The sequence below is a fragment of the Corvus moneduloides genome, chromosome 3 (genome assembly GCF_009650955.1).
Source record: "Corvus moneduloides isolate bCorMon1 chromosome 3, bCorMon1.pri, whole genome shotgun sequence".
Taxonomy (NCBI): domain Eukaryota; kingdom Metazoa; phylum Chordata; class Aves; order Passeriformes; family Corvidae; genus Corvus; species Corvus moneduloides.
In genome coordinates this window covers 80,895,982-80,914,385 of record NC_045478.1, presented here as the reverse complement: position 1 = coordinate 80,914,385, position 18,404 = coordinate 80,895,982, and the positions used below count along the sequence as shown (strand labels likewise).

The 18,404-nt window shown below is 37.1% G+C and overlaps 1 protein-coding gene across 24 annotated transcripts in view; it reads left to right on the top strand.

The window, feature by feature from the left end:
• The window catches only part of AFDN (afadin, adherens junction formation factor), a 119,597-nt gene that overhangs the window by 82,706 nt on the left and 18,487 nt on the right, over window positions 1-18,404 (top strand). For 23 of the 24 annotated variants that reach the window (XR_004238829.1, XM_032102419.1, XM_032102409.1 and 20 more), the window contains 6 exons: window positions 13,024-13,089; window positions 14,063-14,136; window positions 14,648-14,766; window positions 15,767-15,961; window positions 16,231-16,322; window positions 16,752-16,940. Coding sequence is in view for 23 of the 24 variants with exons in the window: in XM_032102419.1 (XP_031958310.1) it covers window positions 13,024-13,089; window positions 14,063-14,136; window positions 14,648-14,766; window positions 15,767-15,961; window positions 16,231-16,322; window positions 16,752-16,940 (735 nt within the window). In the remaining variant the exon portion in view is untranslated. The remainder of the gene's footprint in view (window positions 1-13,023; window positions 13,090-14,062; window positions 14,137-14,647; window positions 14,767-15,766; window positions 15,962-16,230; window positions 16,323-16,751; window positions 16,941-18,404) is intronic. The other variant, XM_032102414.1, reaches the window with a different exon arrangement.

Here is an 18,404-nt window from a genome sequence, read left to right as displayed (position 1 = left end):
TTTATCATGAACAAGTAAGTAGCTGTGTGTTAGCAATTTGCCTGAGCTTTGTTGAGTCCTAACTTCCAGCAGAGGTTTTTGTTTAAATTTTGGTGCCCTGTAAATGTTGTACAAAATCTTGTTCATGTTTTTATATACTGTGCAAAATCTGAAGGTTACACCATCACAGTGTGATTGTTCTTCTCCGTAGCTGTGAGACCTCAGTTCTGCTCAAGTGGAGTGGGTTTTGTCTTACTTTTTTGCTCGTATTTAGATTGTTATTGCAAATAGGTGACCCAGACCTGTATTTTAGGCCTTCTGAAAGAAAGTGAGTTTTAAAATCCATGTGCCATTTCCTCATTGTACTAATACTCTGTGTATGGAGGTACTTTTTAGCATGCCTGCTAAAAATGTAGTGCATGTATACTGTAGCTAGAATTCCTGTACCAGACTTCATTAAATTCTGGCATTCTTATAACTTAGAAAATTCTGTTTAGATACATGTTAATACAGCATTTTAATTAAAAATTTTTTTACTTCTGTTAATGAAAAAGACTTTCAGAACTTAATAAGTTCTGTGTTGACTTTTTCCTGTATGAGTAATACCTTCAGTTGGAGTAGAAATTTTAGGTGCTTCATATGTTAGTGTACACACTGATCCTGGATTACATTGTATCCATCTGAAACTGCAGAGCCTGCACTATGTGAAAGTTAGTGCTCCAGGTTTTTTGGGTTGTAATTTATCCTTAGCTATAGAAGCAAGTGCTATTTCTCTGAAAAAGTGCGGAGATACAGGGTGGGTTTTTTTCCAAAGTAAATTGCCCAGTATGTCTTTCCTCTGAAGCCCAGTGCAGACATCATTAGATCAGAATTGACTTACTGAGGAAGAGCATCACAGAACCTGCAGTACAACTTGTAGATTTGTACGTAACTCTGAATAGCCCTTAGTGTGGCAGTGCTCATGGAGTATTTATAGCAAATGTGCATTAAAAAGTTAACCCTTGTCTGGTGAAATAGAGCTCAAGCAATATATTTTCCTTGAGCTCAGTGAAAGGTTTTTCCTTTGAAATAAAAGTGGAATCAAAGGCTCACGTATTTAATTTCTTTCATTGAAAATTAAGAGTGCCTTTAATGCATTTGTAGAATATCATATTAAGTTGCAGCATTTATAATAATAAAGAAGACTTCTTTTTCAGACAGCTTAAGAGAGACTAATGAATAAATTTTGCTTAGTCTTTTACAAATGTTGTATATGAAGCATTTTGCCTTTAGTTCCCACTTATCCCCTGTCACAAGAGTAAGAGTGAAGTAAAATAAGTTAGGAACTGTTGAATACTTTATTCCAATCTTAGAATGAAATGTTAGACCAGTTGCTTTAGCTAGCTTTTCTAGTTGATTTGATTTTCATCAAAGAAGATTTATCTTTTTGAAGTACTCAATTCCTGGAGTGTGAGAGAAATCATGCTGTTGGAAATTTATATATTTTTGTTTAGCACAGAAGATGCTACAGCCCTTTGTGTCAGTGTATGTGCTTTCCATGCTGAACGCTGTTAAAATCCCCAAACAACAATATATGCACTAGAGTACAGTAGAGTATAATTTATTAACGCCATTTCAGGAGGTCCACTACAGAACATCCTGGCTTGTCCTGTGAGAAGCACTTTTAGAAGATAAGAGGGTGTATTCATTTGCTTGCTTTGTGTGCAAGGTAGTTCTGATTGCAAACATTCTTTTGTTAAAAAGTAACACGTAACACTCCATTAAAAAGAAAAACAAAACTCTTCAGTCTTTTCTCTGTACTCCTTTAGAGGTTTCTTGTAAATAGAGCATCTGCGTACACCGGACAGAAAGTTTCTAGGTTGTTGGATGTACTGCTGCCAATCTACCTTTTTTTTTCTCTGAGTAGTAAGACACTTATTTTTCATCTGTTTTTCCCACTCAGTGCAATCTAAAGCTGATGTCAGTTAAATGCTTGATGTTTCTTTGCCTGTTGAGTAATGTTGATTATCACCAAAGTTTGAATTTATAGTGCTTTTGTTTAATTGGAAATATTTTGCCCACTTGTGACTGTACTTTGTGTAGCTCCAGAAACATTTGGGTTTTGATGGCCAACATGGAGTATGTGAGAGGGGAACGCTGAAGTGTGTGGTATGTAGAGCATAGGTCAGTTTTAAAATTCTTTTTAAGCCAGGGTACAGCATGAATCAGTGCAGCTGTAGCCACAGCTGACAGATCAGTTTTAGATACAGTAGGCTGGTTCACCTCATTTATATTTGAAAAGTATTTTCTCTAATGATGACAGATTTCCAAAGTGTCTGCATTGGTCTTGAGGCAGCACAGGCCTTAGCTTTCTCTGACAAAGTGGGGTTTTTCTGATTTTCCAAGTCCAGCAAAGTCTACCCTCGCTGGAGACGGGACCAATACTACAAAGTTGGCCTTTCTCCTGCCTCTGGGCCCACAGCAAGGAGTTCAATGAGTCTTAGGCTTAGTATGTTTGGAGGAGGAGATAAAATATATACTCATCCAGATACAACCTAAAGAATGCATGCAGCTTTATGGAATGTGAGTGTTTGGGTGGTCAAAAACCTTCACTTTTGCCTCCTAGAGAATAAAGTTGTAAATTGGCTGCATAGTTTAGTAAACTGTTATTTTTTTAAAATGCTTACAAGCTTGGGTTATTTAATTGCTTGTAGACCAATTACTTGCCAGGGCAGAGTGAGACTTGATTCTGTTCCATAAACTCACTTTTAAGGATGTTTATTGCAACTTGCAGAGATCTTCTGTGTAAGCCTAAGAATATGGAACCAGAGAATTAACCTTGATAAAAATCAGTCAAATCTACTCTGGGTGTAGGCAGATAAAAGATTTCAGGCCTGATGGCTGGTATCAGGCTTGATAAGCTACGTTTCTATGCTATTTTCTTTAAAGACATTCTAGTTGCAGTTGATTCATCCTGTATTAAACTGTTTCATTTTTATAAAATACCACAGAAGCTTAAGTGATGTGGGAAAAGTGTCACCTGTAAAGCATTATGAGACATCTGAGATACCTTTAGTACTGTATGTTTGCTTATGTATGCACACACATGTGTGAACCTACATTATTAAAATAAAGTCTTAGTTCATGTTTGCATAATGATGAAAAATCCAAGAAAATCTTGAAAATTACTTATTTAAAAAGATCTGTGGTTATGCGAACTACTGGAGTGTTTTGACATACAGTCTTGGTATCTAAAACCACTTAAATTGGAGTATTTCTTTGAAAAGGTTGGTGACTGTATGACACTTCTGTGGATTCCAAGTATGATTGGAGAGTGAAGATACTTTCCGTTCAGGACTACTTTTTCATTTACTATTTGTGTGAAGCATGTATGTACTTAAGACAGAAATGTACATTTCTATATTGAAAGATCATTAGGAAGACTTTCTGGCATATTATGGAAATGAAAGTAGGCTTTTAATACATCTAGCATTTTCCAAATAAATTGTTATCGAAGGGTATTTTTTTTTTAATCAGGTGTGGTTTTACCAGTCTTTAGAAGCTATTTGTTGCTCCAGTTTTATCAGAGTGATAAACAAAGCATATGAAACTCAACGGGTGTGGGCAAATGAGGCTTCGGAACAAGTAATGACAAGACCTTGCTGTTAATTGTGTGGAGTAGCACCGGTTTGGTTAGGTGCTGTACTGCAGATCTGCTCTGCAGATGCATAGCTTTTCCTTAATTACTTAATACAATTCTACTGTTATTTCTAACAACTGTAAAAGTGTTTTTATAATAGTTTTTGTAGTTCTAGGTCTCATCATAGCTATAGAAATAACTAGGTCATTTTACAGGTCTACTAAAACTGCAAGAATATTGCTAACCTCCCCGAAAGTACAGTGGTTTGTGATCCACCTACGTTAGGTGGGCATGATGTGTGGGGATGGGAGTAGTTCAGCTGTTAAGAGGTTAGCACCTGGTCAAGAGATGGACCTTCACTGACACTCATTCTTTAGACTGGTGGGGCTCTGTGGTGTCTCAGCACCTCCAAGGCTATCATTCTGCAGGTGGCAGGTCCTCATGAGCATGTCACAGCATGGGTGGCTCACCTGGGAATGAAGCTGCCTGTTGACTCCTACTGGAAGGATCTGGCTGTTGTTTTCACCATGCCATTATGGCTGCTTGTCCTGGCAAATACCAAATGGGAAGGAGGAGTCTGCCTGCTTTTAATGCTTTTGTGGTGACTCACCAGCTCATGGATAGTTGTGATGCTGCCATTAAAAAGTCTGTATGATATTGCTGTTACTCCAACTGTGACTTTTCTATAGAGTTGCACTCTATGGTGTGTTCTGATTTTATGGCTGATGGAATGAATTTGAGCCAGAGTTTCCTGTGTCTGTTACTGACAAGGAAGTTTTTTAAAACTCATCTTGTGCCATAGCAACACTAGCAATAAAAGTCTGTTCTCCTTATCTGCTCTCATTAAATCTGTCATGTTTATTAATTCGTTACTGTGGAACTTTTGTACATCCTCAATTTTACATCTTCCTGATGTAGGAGTAGTAATTTCTTTTTTTAGATCACTGTAGTTTGTCTTGTTCTTTCCTTCATTGGTCTGAATACTCTGTAGAAGAAGCTGTGATGGTTTGTTTTGGTTGCGTGTTTTTTAATGCTGCCTCTTTTATTTCTACAGTTCTCATAGTGATATTTCTAAGCAAATGCAATATTTTGGGCACAATCCTTTTAGAGCAATGAGGGGTTTGCAAAATAATGCTAATTGTGCAAACAATTATGGGCTACTGTGTGCTGATATATTATAAGTGGATGTGATGGAAAAGGACTTGTTTATTTTTAGGCTATGTCAAAAACTGAGGTTAGGTTACATTATCCATCTTGGTCCTTTGGCTTCTCTATATAATTTTTGTGGTAAAGCAGGAAATTGTATGAGGCTTAAAAGGGGCAAATACCTTTTTGGACAAACAGGTATGAAATCTTTGTGTAGCATTGTCTCATCTGAGCTTTTTATTTTAATGCATTAAATTGACTTGGCTCTGTTGTATCAACTTTGTTTTCCTTCCATCCTCTTGGTCCCAGTGAATTTATAGATTTTTTTCTTTTTTTTGAGATTGAAGTCTGTGTGACTTGAAGAATGAAAATCCTATAAACGAACATAATATTGGGGGGAGGTTGTTTATTTTCTTCACCTTTCAGGTTCTCTTTTAGTGAGGTACTGTAGTAGTTAGTTGTTGCTCCCCTGCACTGTGTCAGTGCCATCTTAAATATAACGTATCAGCATTCTAGAGGCTGAAGTTGTGCTGACCAGAGGTGCCAAAATTTGCTCTTTAACTTCTATGGATTGCCATAGTTGCATGGGTTCTCAGAACTCTTCCAATCTTTCAGGCCCTACAGGAAAGTAATTCAGTCAATTTATTTGTTTGTTTATTCAATAAATTATTTACTGAATTCCTTTATGAAAGGTGATATGTCCTGGGATCTAGCTCAGGTTTTCCAGTTGTCCTACTGCTATTTAGAAGACAATATAAGTGAAAATTTACAGAGTGTTTGTTACTTATTAATTTTCCAAATATGAGTACTTAGCAAGCACTTTTCCTGAATTAGTTGAGAAGAGTATGTGTGTGTCTGTGTATAAGAGCACATTTGTCAGTATAGACCAATGTTATTTATGTATGTTAAAAAGAAATGTTATCTCTCAGGTGAGATTTTAATGTTGGCTTTAATTGTTGGATTTTAATGGGGTTTTTGTTGGCTCCAGTCTGTCTGAATTCATTAATCTCCAAGATAAATAGTAGCGGTTTTTTTTAAAAAAACGTGAAAGCTCTTGCTGAAGTTCCGGCTGGTTAACTGTTCTCTGCTCCAGTCTTTGATCGTATTTTTAGGTGAAGTTAGATTTGCATAGACTCTGCAACTCATGGCCTGTGAGCAGCACTGATGTGAAACTCAACAATGATAATCATCCAAATGCCTAATAAACCCTCTCCGTGTTTTATTTCCTTTTTTTAATTTTCCTTTGGTTTTTTTTTATTTATAGCCTTAGGTTGTAATTTTAGACTCCATCTTGTAAGATTTTTCTAAACGTGTTTTTGTTCTGTGAGAACTATTTCAAACGAGCCTGCCTTGAAAAAAATAAAGCTACTCCTCCTTTCTAAAAGTTTCCCTATCTTCCTTCAGTCCCACTTTAAATATTGTCAAACCCTGTATGGGGCCACACATATGAAATAAAGGTAGATCTAAGGGAAGTAGAACTTCTGGTGAGTTTTAATCTCTGGATTTATTGATAGTGTTTCATACCTCAGTTTTTCATTTATTGTCTTGACTTGTAGCTCCTTTTATTCTAGCTCTCAGTGAGGGAGGGCTCCTTGTTTATTTTTACAAGGTAATTTAGTCACTTAAACATTTTCCCATACGTTCTTTTCTTCATTTAGATTTAGAATAAAGACCCAAGTTACCATTCTAAATACACTTCTGTATGCAGAAGTGTCCTGTGTTTATTTTTACCTCCCAAGTAGGATTAGAAAATCTATTAAAATTCCAGTTATTAAAATTCCCGTTAAATGTGAAAGTTGTCCTTTATCGTAGAATTCTGACCTGTAAATCACAGCAAATTTAGGATTAGTTATTCTCATACTCTAACTAAACTCCCAGTGCATGACAAACTTGCAAGTGCAGTATATTAACATCTTTCAACTTGTGCTGTTTTAAAACATTTAATTACTTCTTAAGATAAGTGTGAGATTGTAAGAAAATCTTTATTACAGGTATTGCATCTCACGCAAATGTGTGGCTGCTGGATCTAACAGTTTTCCTCAGTTTCCCCCTGTGTTGGCTTTGTGCATCTTACAGATGAATAGGCCCAAGCATGGAAAAGATTATTTTCAAGAATATTTTCATGTTTTGACTCAGAGACCTAATAAAGCTTTCTGGAAAAAAAGGGAGGAGAACATGACATTTTTATCCCATTGTCCAATTACATGAATAAAAGTGCGTTGTGTTTTGTAGCAGGATGCATTTTCATCAGTTCTACATATGTCATTTATCTCCATCCCTTGCTAAAGTTTGAAATTTTTTTTACATTTAGAAGGGGAATGGGTAGGACTGGGCACAGTTGGGAAGTGTCTTTTCAGTGTGTTTGCCATGCAGGCATTCAAAAGCTTAAAATGAAGACATTTTTCCACTGTGTAGTTTACTTTTCTGTGTGGGAACCTAAATGTATGTGAGTGTTTGTTTTGCAATTGTTTTGGGGCTCAGCTCCCACTAGAATACAGTTTTGCAGTTGTTTTGTTACTCAGCTGCTTGAAAAGTCAATAGGTGAGCTATAGTAGAATTTAGGAATTTCAAACAGTTTTGAGTTGGGTTGAAAATAACATTATTCACCAAATAGTGGAATCAACCCCCCTTAAGTGATCCAGGCCCCTCCTAGCAACCCTCTTTCCTGCACTGTTATGAACAGTCATGCTGTGCTGTAAACAATTTAAGGAAGCTGATTTAGTTGAAAACAAAGCTTGTATTTGGGAGGAGGGGAACTGGAGACAGGGATCAGCTGAGTCTCCAGCCAGGTTTGTCATGGGACCTGCCACACCACAGTAGTGCCTGCACAGCTCGAAGTGTGAGACAACATGGGAGCAGACAGGTGGGTTTCTTCCTTACACTCTGTATGAGTGCACTACTAGTGTCATTGTAATTGATTTATTAGATAGTATTTTAAAAATCCTGAAATGTGTAAATTGTGCTTTACTGCTGGCCTCCAAATTAGTTCTCTCTGCTTTATGTGCTTTATTTGTGCATAAAAGTTTTTGTGTACTGATTATTTAATTAGATTATAAAAGCACAGAATAGATGTGTTTCTCATATTGAGGCTTAGGTCTGATGTACTTCAGGTATCAGCATTTTTAAATACCATGTTCTGTTCCTCAGTCCCGAATTCACTGTTTGTTGAATTCTGTTCAGCTAGTATCTTCCATATAGAACTTTCTCCCCCCTCGGGTTCTGTTTTGGCTATGCACTGTAAAAAAAACCAGTATCATTTAAAGGTCTTCAGAGTAGTGTTATACTCAGTTCGGTTCAGAAATGCTGTCACCCAGGTAAACTGAAGCAGCAGTAATAGTCTAGTGGGATTTTTCCTCAAAAGGGTATATTTTACTTTCTGCAAGGATTGTGGGGAAAAAGTTGCATCAAGTGTGAAAGAAAATGGGTAGATTGGTAGCACTAGAGAATATGGTACAGTGGATGAGGCTTTTTAAAATTTAGAGTATCTTACACTATTTTTTGAAAAACTCTTAAAAAGGTTTTGGGGATTTTGTATTTGGTTATGCACATTTGAGAAAATGTGCTGTAGGTTTCAGTATGTTAATCTCGGGGAGAGAGAATAAGCCATCTCTTTATGCTTACTGCATTCTTGCTTTCCACAGTCATCTGACTCCTTTACAGTTGTGTTCTTCTGTTTGGACTAAAAGCCATATGGATACATCTGCTTCTGTTATTAAGGACTGGAGAAAATGAAGTGAAAAGAAGGTTTATCATATTTTTGTTACTGATACACCATATTAGTGCTCTTTTTTTTATTTGTGGGGGAGTAGTTTTAATTATGTTGACATTCACATTCCTTTGAAAGAAAAGCAGTTTAATATGTAGTTCACAAAGAAATCTGTTTTACTGTAATGTCCGTAAATAATTACAGGAAAATTCATCTGGTGTGTATGAGAATTCTGTTCACTTTGGAGTTCAGTATGTGTGGCTACATATTAAGAACCTTTTTCTGTTTCTAATAATTGTATATTTCTTTCTAATGCAGACTTCTGGAAGGTAGAACTAAAGCAAAATCAAGTCTGATTCAACAGGAATTAGGAATTTGGATTCAAGTTTCTGTAAAGCTTAGGGTAAAAGTTGAAGGGAAGGTGAGGAGTTGATTTTAAGGATATTTAGTGAGAAGTCTTCCTAAGCATGTGAAAGCACATGCATGTTGTTAGAAACATATTAAATGACATGTGGATTAGAGGAGAAGCTCATTGGTCCTGATAATACATGAGTAGATGTGGTAGCTGATAATGTTGGTTTTTTTTTTTTAATGCAATCTGAACAGAGATTTATTTTTAAGTAATTTTTATGCTTTCAAAATTCATTGGTGTTGTATTTAAGTGAGATAACTTGGAGCTAACACATCTACTCATAACTTCCTTTAAAAGAACAGTTAAAAGATTGACAAACTGTGTAGGCATCATAAAAACATGGGAAAAGAAGGAATGAGGAGTAAAATGTCAGCTCCTTTGAATCATAACGAAGAATTACTTAGGGTTAGAGTATAGGCGCAGGTAGAGCAAAAATCCGAATGATGTGGTATCTTCCAGCTGTGGTACCCTTAGCCAAAGAACACAGCAAAAACAAGTGTAAGATTTTTCTCTCCTATGAGGAAAGGCTGGGACAATTGGGATTGTTTAGCCAGAAGAGAAAGCCCCAGAGTAACCTAATTGTGGCAATTCCCAATACCTAAAATGGGCCTGCCAGATGGCTGCAGGGGTACTCATTAGAAGGGCAAGACAAGGGGGAATGCCTTTAAACTGAAAAAGAGTAAGTTTAGATTGGATGGTCAAAAGAAATTCTTTGCTGTGAGGGGTTGAAACTGGTTACTCTGAATAGTGGTGGATGCCCCATCCCTCAAGTGTTCAAGGCCAAGCTGAATGGGGCTCTGAGCAACCTAGTCTAGTGGAAGGTGTGTGTCCCTGTCTGCGGCAAGGGGTTGGAGCTAGATGGTCTTTAGGGCCCCTTCCAGCCCAAACCGTTCTATGGTTCATCCTGGTTTCTAGCTTTCTTTAATTTCAGAGTGTGTTGTATCTGTTCTGGGGGGTTTATGTTGTTTGTTTGTTTGGGTTTTTTTTCTCTAAAGCCTCAAAGAGCCTTGCCAAGAATCTCGGATTCTGTTTACACTTTGGCATCTTTCAGCAGTCTTGTTCCTGGCTGTTTCCCAATTTAATTATGAAATCCTATGGAAAATGTTTTGCAGGGCGAAGGTTTGTTGCATTTTGTTTGGGTTCTGTTTATGTTTTACTATTTAAAACATTCTAGATGTGATAGCAGAAGTGAGAAAGTGTTTTGTGTTGGCTGATTAGAGAGATGATAAATAATTCTATCAGAGCAACTCATAATCCCATTGGCCTTCAGTTCCTTGATCATTGCTGAGCTGAAGAGCCCATGCCTGCTTAGTTGGTTCTGTCAAGAAAGGTATTCCATGTTTCTGATGATTCTTGTTATCTCCTGAAACTCATGGTTCTGTTGCTGTCATTTTATAAGGGAGTAATCAGAATTCTAAACAGTTTTCTAAATGTGACCCTTTTAGATTTTTAATGACCGTGGTGGTTTCTGCTTTGTTCTTTTCTGTTCTGCTGGCTTCCAGATTTCTGAGCTGATATAAGATAGCTCTGAAAACAGTGACTAAACTTCGGGAGTTCAAGTCAGTTTAGAAACCACTCTATGGGTATTTGTGCAATTGAAAATGTTTATTTCATCATTATTTGCAAACCAATATAAGCCACGTATTATGGGCTTATACAAAAGGTTTCAACTTCATTTAGTGTGCACTAAGAGTCAAAATGAAGCATGAGAAAGGTGATGTATATGGATGAATATAGTGTCTGATGCAATACATGAGTACCAAAGTTGCTTGATTAACTTGTGCGCTGTTTTAAGTGGCAGTGTTCTTCCAAAGCTTTGCTTGTTTTTACGTAATCTTTGTATTAGACAGATCTTTGTTTCTGTACCTAAGGGGAAGAGATTCCTGCTAGCATCCTTTGAAGTTAGGACTGAATAAAAATGCTGTCAATTGCAGGTGGCTTCAGAGGACTCTTGGTCAGTCTGGCCCTCAAGAAAAGCTGCTGTTTGGTCCCTGCAGTGACTGATGTGATGCATGAGGTTATAACTGCAAGGGTGGGTGGGTGAGTTGCTGTTGATTCTTTCGCCCTTTGGAATTCAAGGAGCTTGCCTTCAGGTATACTTAGTGGCTGGAGGCAGAGCAAGGGACATATAAACCCTATAATTTAATTTTAAGTTCCTAACAAGGGAAGGTGGTAACTGGTTCTGCCAATGGTGCCCTGATGGGAACCAGCACCTTAGAAGGTTGGAGCATTATTTCACATTTGGACCAGTGAAGTACATCTTCACCCCATTATTGCTCCAGTGTTCAGCATCATGTGATCCTTCTCCAACTCTTGGTTTTGACTTACTTGATGGATCTTCTATTTGGTACATTTAGTTACGTTATTGTTTGCCCTTTTTTTTGGAATGCTTATGCGCATGGTGAACAGTACATTCATTTAGGGCTCCTCTGCAAATTTCCATTCCTTGTGAAAACTAACAACTTTCGATCCATTATGGAACCCGTTATTAATACACAAGGAGAAGTTCTTTCTCGCTGCATGTCACCTTGAAGTCTTGAAGAACTCCCGCTAAAAGATCTTGCATTGTCCATATTGGAAGTCTAGGTGTTCAGCTAGATCATCCTTCCTCATGTACATTTTGGTTGCTTGAGGGAAAAAAAAAAAGAGATTTGTGAAGTATGATTTCATTTTCCATTACATTTATCTAGCTGTCTTCTGACTTGTGTTTCTCGTAACTTCAGACAGTTTTTCTGGTATAAAGTTATTCTGCAGCTACTGCAGTGTTTCTTTAGGGCTCTTTAAAAAAAAAAAAACCAGAAAGCAACTAAATTCTTTTAATTGTCTTTATATTCTTTGTAGACAAAGAAAGTATCAGTATTTCAGTTATTTTTTGTATTTTTTTCCTTTTTATCCATAAGTATGGCTTAAACAATTATTATGAAAAATTTGGACACGTAGAATGTAATCTGGAATCATAAGGCTTGAAAGAATTCTTTTTCTGTGGCTTTTGTGTAAACATTTGGGATTAACCTAAGATTTAATGAAAATAGGTCTTTCACTTGCTTAGAAAACTATGTCTGTGTAACACTAGCTTTGAATAATCTTCACCTTGGTTCTTATTTTACTTTATTATAACAATGGGAGCAATGCATGCTTTTGCTGCCAAAAGAAAAGAGTTGAAAAGGCGGGGGGGAGGGAAAGGAGGAAGCTGTATGTTCAATATCAAAGCAACTTGGGGGCTTATTTTAGAAAAACGGTGTTACGGTTAAGACTGTGCTCTGTTGAAAACATACTTGGCACTCTCCTAAGTGACTTGCAAAGTAAAACACCACCATTTGCTGTAGTAGATAAATGACAGGTAATAGTCTCACATTATAAGAGACAATTTAAAGGTTTGTGATACTAACATTTGGACTGATTTGTGTGGTGTCTTGTATATTGGAGCATGTGGATGACACAACAGCATGGCTTGAATAGATGCTTTCATTCTTGTATCTTGGTATCCTTTAGTTGTCTTGCAATAAGTTCACTGTTAACAGTCCTTTCAAAATGTAGCAGAACACTTTTGAGAGAGATGTTTTATGAACAAAATTGCATGGTTTTGCAGTAGACTTAAATATTGACTCTGTCAATTCTAAAATACTTATGTTTGCTTTACTTGTTTAGGTAAAGCTTGAGACATTCTTCTTTCCTTTACACTGGCTCCTTTACAGTCCTAATGAATGTTAAAAACATTTCTATTCCTTTTTCCTGTAATCTGCAATTTACCTTGTTTCACTGGGGCACAGTGCACTCTTTTGAAACATAATACAGAGAGGTATAAATAACAACATGCGTGTAAAAGTTTAAATAAGTATTTATTATTAGAAGGGGGCTAGAACACAATTCTAAAGTATAAGTTTTAGTTAATGTATTTTCTTTCTTATTCAAACTTGCATTAAGACCAAATATTCTTTGCTTCTAACAAAGCTTGCAGTTTTGATAGGCCTAATATTAAATTATTCATATGACTTTAATTGAATGTAACTCTCCACTGTATAATTGGTTTTTCTCCAGTTTGAAAATATATAAAAGTCATGAGAAAGTAGAGGTTTACTTAGCCATGTAAAATTCAGATTAAAGTTTGTGTAGTGCGTAAGAGATCAGATACAAATTAAATTAATGCCTCTTTCTCTGTAGGGTGCTGGTCAAGACAAACTTGGAATATATGTCAAGTCTGTTGTGAAAGGAGGTGCTGCAGATGTGGTTAGTAATGTTCTTAAACATCAGATTTCAAAGGTAGAAAGAGCCTTTGGAAATGCTTTAAAATCCTTTGTGTACTATTGTTATGATCCAGTTTTAATGTTCTTAGAAATGCCTCTGCCCGAATTAAGGTGCAAACGAGACCATATGCCAGTGACAACAGTAAGGGTTTTTTTGATTGTAAATATGAGAGAGAGAGAGAGAAAGAAAGGAAGAAAGAAGTAGAAGATAGTTGGGGGGAGCAGAAAGAGTGACAGGGACAAAATAAGGAAAATATCACCACTCCGTGGATCCCAACGCTGTTCGTTGGTCCTCTCCAGCTGGTCTCTTGGTGGTGAAGGTCCCCCAGAAGGCACAGAGTCCCATGGGGTGTACATGCTCACGCTGGGTGGGCATGTCCAGCCATGTCCCCCTGGGGTGGGGGTCAGTCTCTCACAGCAGACTCTGGGTCTGTTGCACCACGTGCAGCCCCTCTCACGTGAAAGTCCCATGGATGTGCCCTGTGGGGTTGGCGGTTCCACAGCTGGGCCAGTTTGTGTAACGGAGGATGGGTGTTTATTGCCTCTCACCAGAGGTTGCACCATGCACCCAAAACCTCCTCCTCCCCCTCGGTTGGGGGGAGTCTGTGTAAACCTGGCTTCTGTGAGCTGTGCTCTCCCCCCACCCCAAACTCACCCGGGGATAGTTGCAGCTGGTGGCTCTGGCCTTTTGTGGATGCAAACCTTTCCCTCAGCGTAAAACGATTGAACAATGCATTTCCCTTTATCTAATCAACAGTTTGACTTCCAGTTCAAAGTCCCAGTCTTCAGGGAGGCTTCTTCGGTTGTAGCTTCTTTATCATGAGCAAAACTTTATATCAATGTTTGAGGCATGCACTATTTTCAGTCTCTGACAACTATTTTGTGTGAATGATTGTTTTAATTGAGATCATGTTAGCATTGGTGTATGATTTTGCTTCTCTTGAATACGTATTTAGGATGGTCGTCTGGCTGCAGGGGATCAGTTGCTTAGTGTGGATGGTCGAAGTTTGGTGGGCCTGTCCCAGGAAAGGTACGGAGTGCTTTCCTTGGTTGTTTCTATGGGAAGAAAATATTAGCTTAATAATGTACTGAAGAAGAGAGAAGCTGATTTTTTTTACACTTTAGGCTTTGTCTTGTCTTTTGATAACTGCCTGTGAATAACCTTAGTAGCAAATTCAACTGTTCGTACTATTTTTCCCCTCTTTTCATACAAAACAGGTTATCTATATAGAAGAGATTGTATTACACATTTGGGTTTTGGTTTTGAACTTTTTTTTTTTTTTTTTTTTAGCTCTAATTTTAAATATTTTGGCTTTTGACCTCTAAAGCAGAAACTGGGAATAAATAGTACTTGCCAGTAGGTATTGTCTGTACGCATAAGCCTGTGTTCTTGTCATAGTCTTGGAATTTTTTTCAATGTGATTTTAAGTACTAGTCAGAAAAAGGGTGCTTTGTTAAGCAACAGATTACTGATAATAAGGGTAACAAGTAATACAGTGCCTAATTTAATTTTGTTTTATTTGCTTCACCTTTTATTGCAGGGCAGCAGAACTTATGACTAGGACAGGTTCTGTAGTAACACTAGAAGTAGCAAAACAAGGAGCAATTTACCATGGTCTGGCAACCCTGCTTAATCAGCCATCCCCAATGATGCAAAGAGGTAAAGATACTAATATTATTGATGTTAATAACAGCTTTGTGCGTTTGCTTTCTGCATTTGTAAGAATGCAGAAAATAAAATCATTTACAGTATCTTACCAAGTATTACCATAATATTAAATCAGAAAAGAAATATAATTGCACAGAAAAACAAAAATTTCTTTTCTGATCAGAAATTCGTCTGGTTTTAAATACCACTTGAAATTTCCCTAGTCTAATAATTAATAAATCCTTTGCACATGTACCTTTCAAAACTTAATTATGTGTTTAAACACAATTCTGATTTGAATTTTTTTTGTCCCTTTCATAAGAGCTTCTCTCCTCCCAGAATATGGCTTCCATGTAATCACAGAGTGCAGTGTAATTAGTAGGAGAGAAATAAATGGAAACAGAAGCCCTGGAATGTATTTTGCCATGGAATTTTAATTTTTTTTTTTTTTTTAAAACTAGACATGTTGAAATGTATCTCCTTAAGTTTCTGTGTCTGATCATAAGAAGTTCTTGGATGTTTCTCCAGTGTTACATTTTATCATCCTACTTCAGTAGGATACTAACAAAAGACATATTAAAGTCCAATATAAAACAATATTTTATAGGAAATAATTTTGTCAATGAAGGCATTTTTTACATACAGGGTAGTACCACAGTATAGAAAAGAACGGGTTAAAAGAACAAATCCTTATTATCCCAGTTCACAACACCATCCCAGATGCCATATGCTTCAGTCATCCAGAGACCTTTCAGTATAACACATTTGGCTTTTCCAAATAATGTGGTACCTTGTCAGAAGTTCTTTTGAAGAATACAGATTGAAGGAAATCTGTATATTTGATACAGGATTGGGATTACCTATTTGAAGAAGTAAAGATTTTTAAACCTAGTATTTGCTTTACTGAGAACTTAATTTTTAAATATAAGCTCAGGGTAGCTCTGGTTTGAAAAAAAAATACGCTAGACAGTAGTTAAGTGAAAGGGAGAAACTACATATCCAACTGTTACAGTTTCTGACCGCCGTGGCTCAGGTAAACCCCGACCAAAGAGTGAAGGTTTTGAGCTGTATAACAACTCCACGCAAAATGGATCACCTGAGAGTCCTCAGCTGCCATGGACGGAGTACAGTGAACCAAAGAAGCTGCCAGGGGATGACAGATTGATGAAGAACAGAGCCGATCATCGTTCCAGTCCCAATGTAGCAAGTAAGAAAAATTGTCCTTCTTTTGGGGATAGATGTTTCCTCCAGTAGTTTTAGAGGCTGTTGTATTCAAAAGGGGGTGATTGTTTTTAAAAATGGATTATCTTTAAAATACCTGTGTAGTGGTAACATTTGGAGCAAGCCTCTTGCTAGAACTACTTAAAAGAAAAAATAATAGTTATTTTGTGAATATTGTTACTTTATTAAGTCTTTATTAACTTTTGTAAATTATTATTAACAGTCTTGTAAATGCTTCCTTTAACTTTCCAACAGATCAGCCTCCAAGCCCTGGGGGAAAGAATGCTTATGCATCTGGAACTACCACCAAAATAACCTCAGTCTCTACTGGAAATCTTTGTACAGAGGTCAGAAGTGGCAAGCAAAATGCTGGCTATTAAACTTTTCTATCAATTAGTGTCAGTGTGCTTGACTCAAACCAGTGCCTTACTGAACTGACCACAGTGCTGGCGCTTGTGACTGGGTGGGGTTTTGCTTATTACGGCTAATGAAAGGTTGAGACCGTTTTCAATGATTTCATTAAATTTTGTTCATGAAGTTGTCCTTGTGATTTCTTAGGTTTGTACAGTATTGCATACTCGCTTTGAGACCATAAAAACATGAGTCATAGCCACAGTTACGTTTGATTCTAGGCAGCCTCGTTATCTCCTGTCCCAGATGAGTAATGCTCTTACGGGCCAAAAGAAAGTATTTGAAAAATGCATGTTTAGAACAATCTTCCATACAGATCTGTGTGATTAGAGAATTCTACCTTACTTTCTTCCTCCCTTTTTCAGGAACAGATTCTGCCACCACGACCTGAAGCTTATCCCATCCCAACACAGACCTATACTAGAGAATATTTCACATTCCCAGCGTCAAAGTCCCAGGATCGAATGGGTCCAGCTCAGAGTCAGTGGCCAAATTATGAAGAAAAGCCACAGATCCAGGCAGAAAGTAATCATTCTATCAATACTACCATGCAGGTGAGAAGTAATTTTTTTCAGCATAAGGAAACAAACCAGAAAGAAGCTGCTTGCTTTCCACTCCCAGACTGCTAGAGACTTTTTTCAGAATAGTCAGCTCTTTATAGGTATGCCATAGATGGGAACAACTATACTTTTGCCAAGATGGGCTTGGGTTCAGGATCCCTATGCCTTTTTTTTCTTTTTTTTCTCATTTTGCCTTTTTTCCCCTCCTTTCTTTCACAGAATTTATGTTACCATGTTCTGCAGACCTGTTATCTGGGATATTTTAATGCCCTGTTAGAGGTAATGGGGTGTAAGTGGTAGTAGGGTTTGTCTTGTAAAATATTCTGTGGTTTTCTGAAAAGCAAACTAAGTCTTCCATTCTTCCAAGAAGGTTTATGTGGAAAAATGTTTGCCTGAAGGGTGTGTTAAGTGATAAAGTAAAGTATTAAAATTGAAATAAAACAGTACTTTGAGAGCTATCCAAGGTCTTCACTAAAACACATTCCCTGCTTCCAGTTAAAAAAAAATAAATTTCAAGTTGTATCTATTATCAAAGTGTAGATGCATCTTGACATGAAATGAATTTACAATCATGGTATTTTTAGAAATTCAGAAATAGTGTTGTTTTGTTCCTGTTAATGAGAACTTCACTCAAATCCATACAGGAAATTAAACGTAGATCTACTAAATCTAGTTACTGGATGATCTTTTTCTCTAATCCACCAGACTTGAAAATACAGAGAGCTTTTTTTTTCTGTTATTTCTTAATTAGTGATAAGAGCAGAGCCTTACACCAGGCTTACATTTTACTTTTGGAAAAAGTGTCTTGTAAATTATCTTGAGATTCTATCCAAGGAAGCAAAGTAAGAATTGTTTATTGGTTACTCACACATACATGGGCAAGCAAATTCAGTAAAAGGTTGCTGTAGTTTTGAAGGGGAGTGCTGTAAGTTGAACGACTGTGGCAAATAGATACAGAAGTATTTAGCTGAATTTCCACGCTTAACTCTTTCACATTTCATGATTTCATCTCACTTAATCTTAGCTGCATAGTTAAAATCTAGGTGCTCTCTGTCAGTGGTGGGAGAAGGGGAGGTGAGTGCCTCCAGAGAATGTTCCTACCCATTTGTCTTAACTGCATTTTATGATAATTGCTGCCTGGACATGCATCTCTCCCTGCTTGAGAAAAGCTTAAGTGAGTATCTTAGATGAGGTGGTTAAAGCTGGTAAAGATGAAGCCCATCTATTAAAGTTGTTGACAGACACTGAATTGGAGCTATAAGCCTTGGCAGTGCAGAAAAGCATTTTGCTAAAGCAAAATAGAAGCTTTAACTCCTTACATGCATTGAAAGTGTTCGCAGTTTTTCCCTGCCATACAACAGTTCTTTTAAGTTGAAAATTAGAGGAAAACAGACTTTTTACAAGAAATAAAGAAATACACTTTAATCTTTGCAGTGAGAGTTGGGCTTGTCAAAAAAG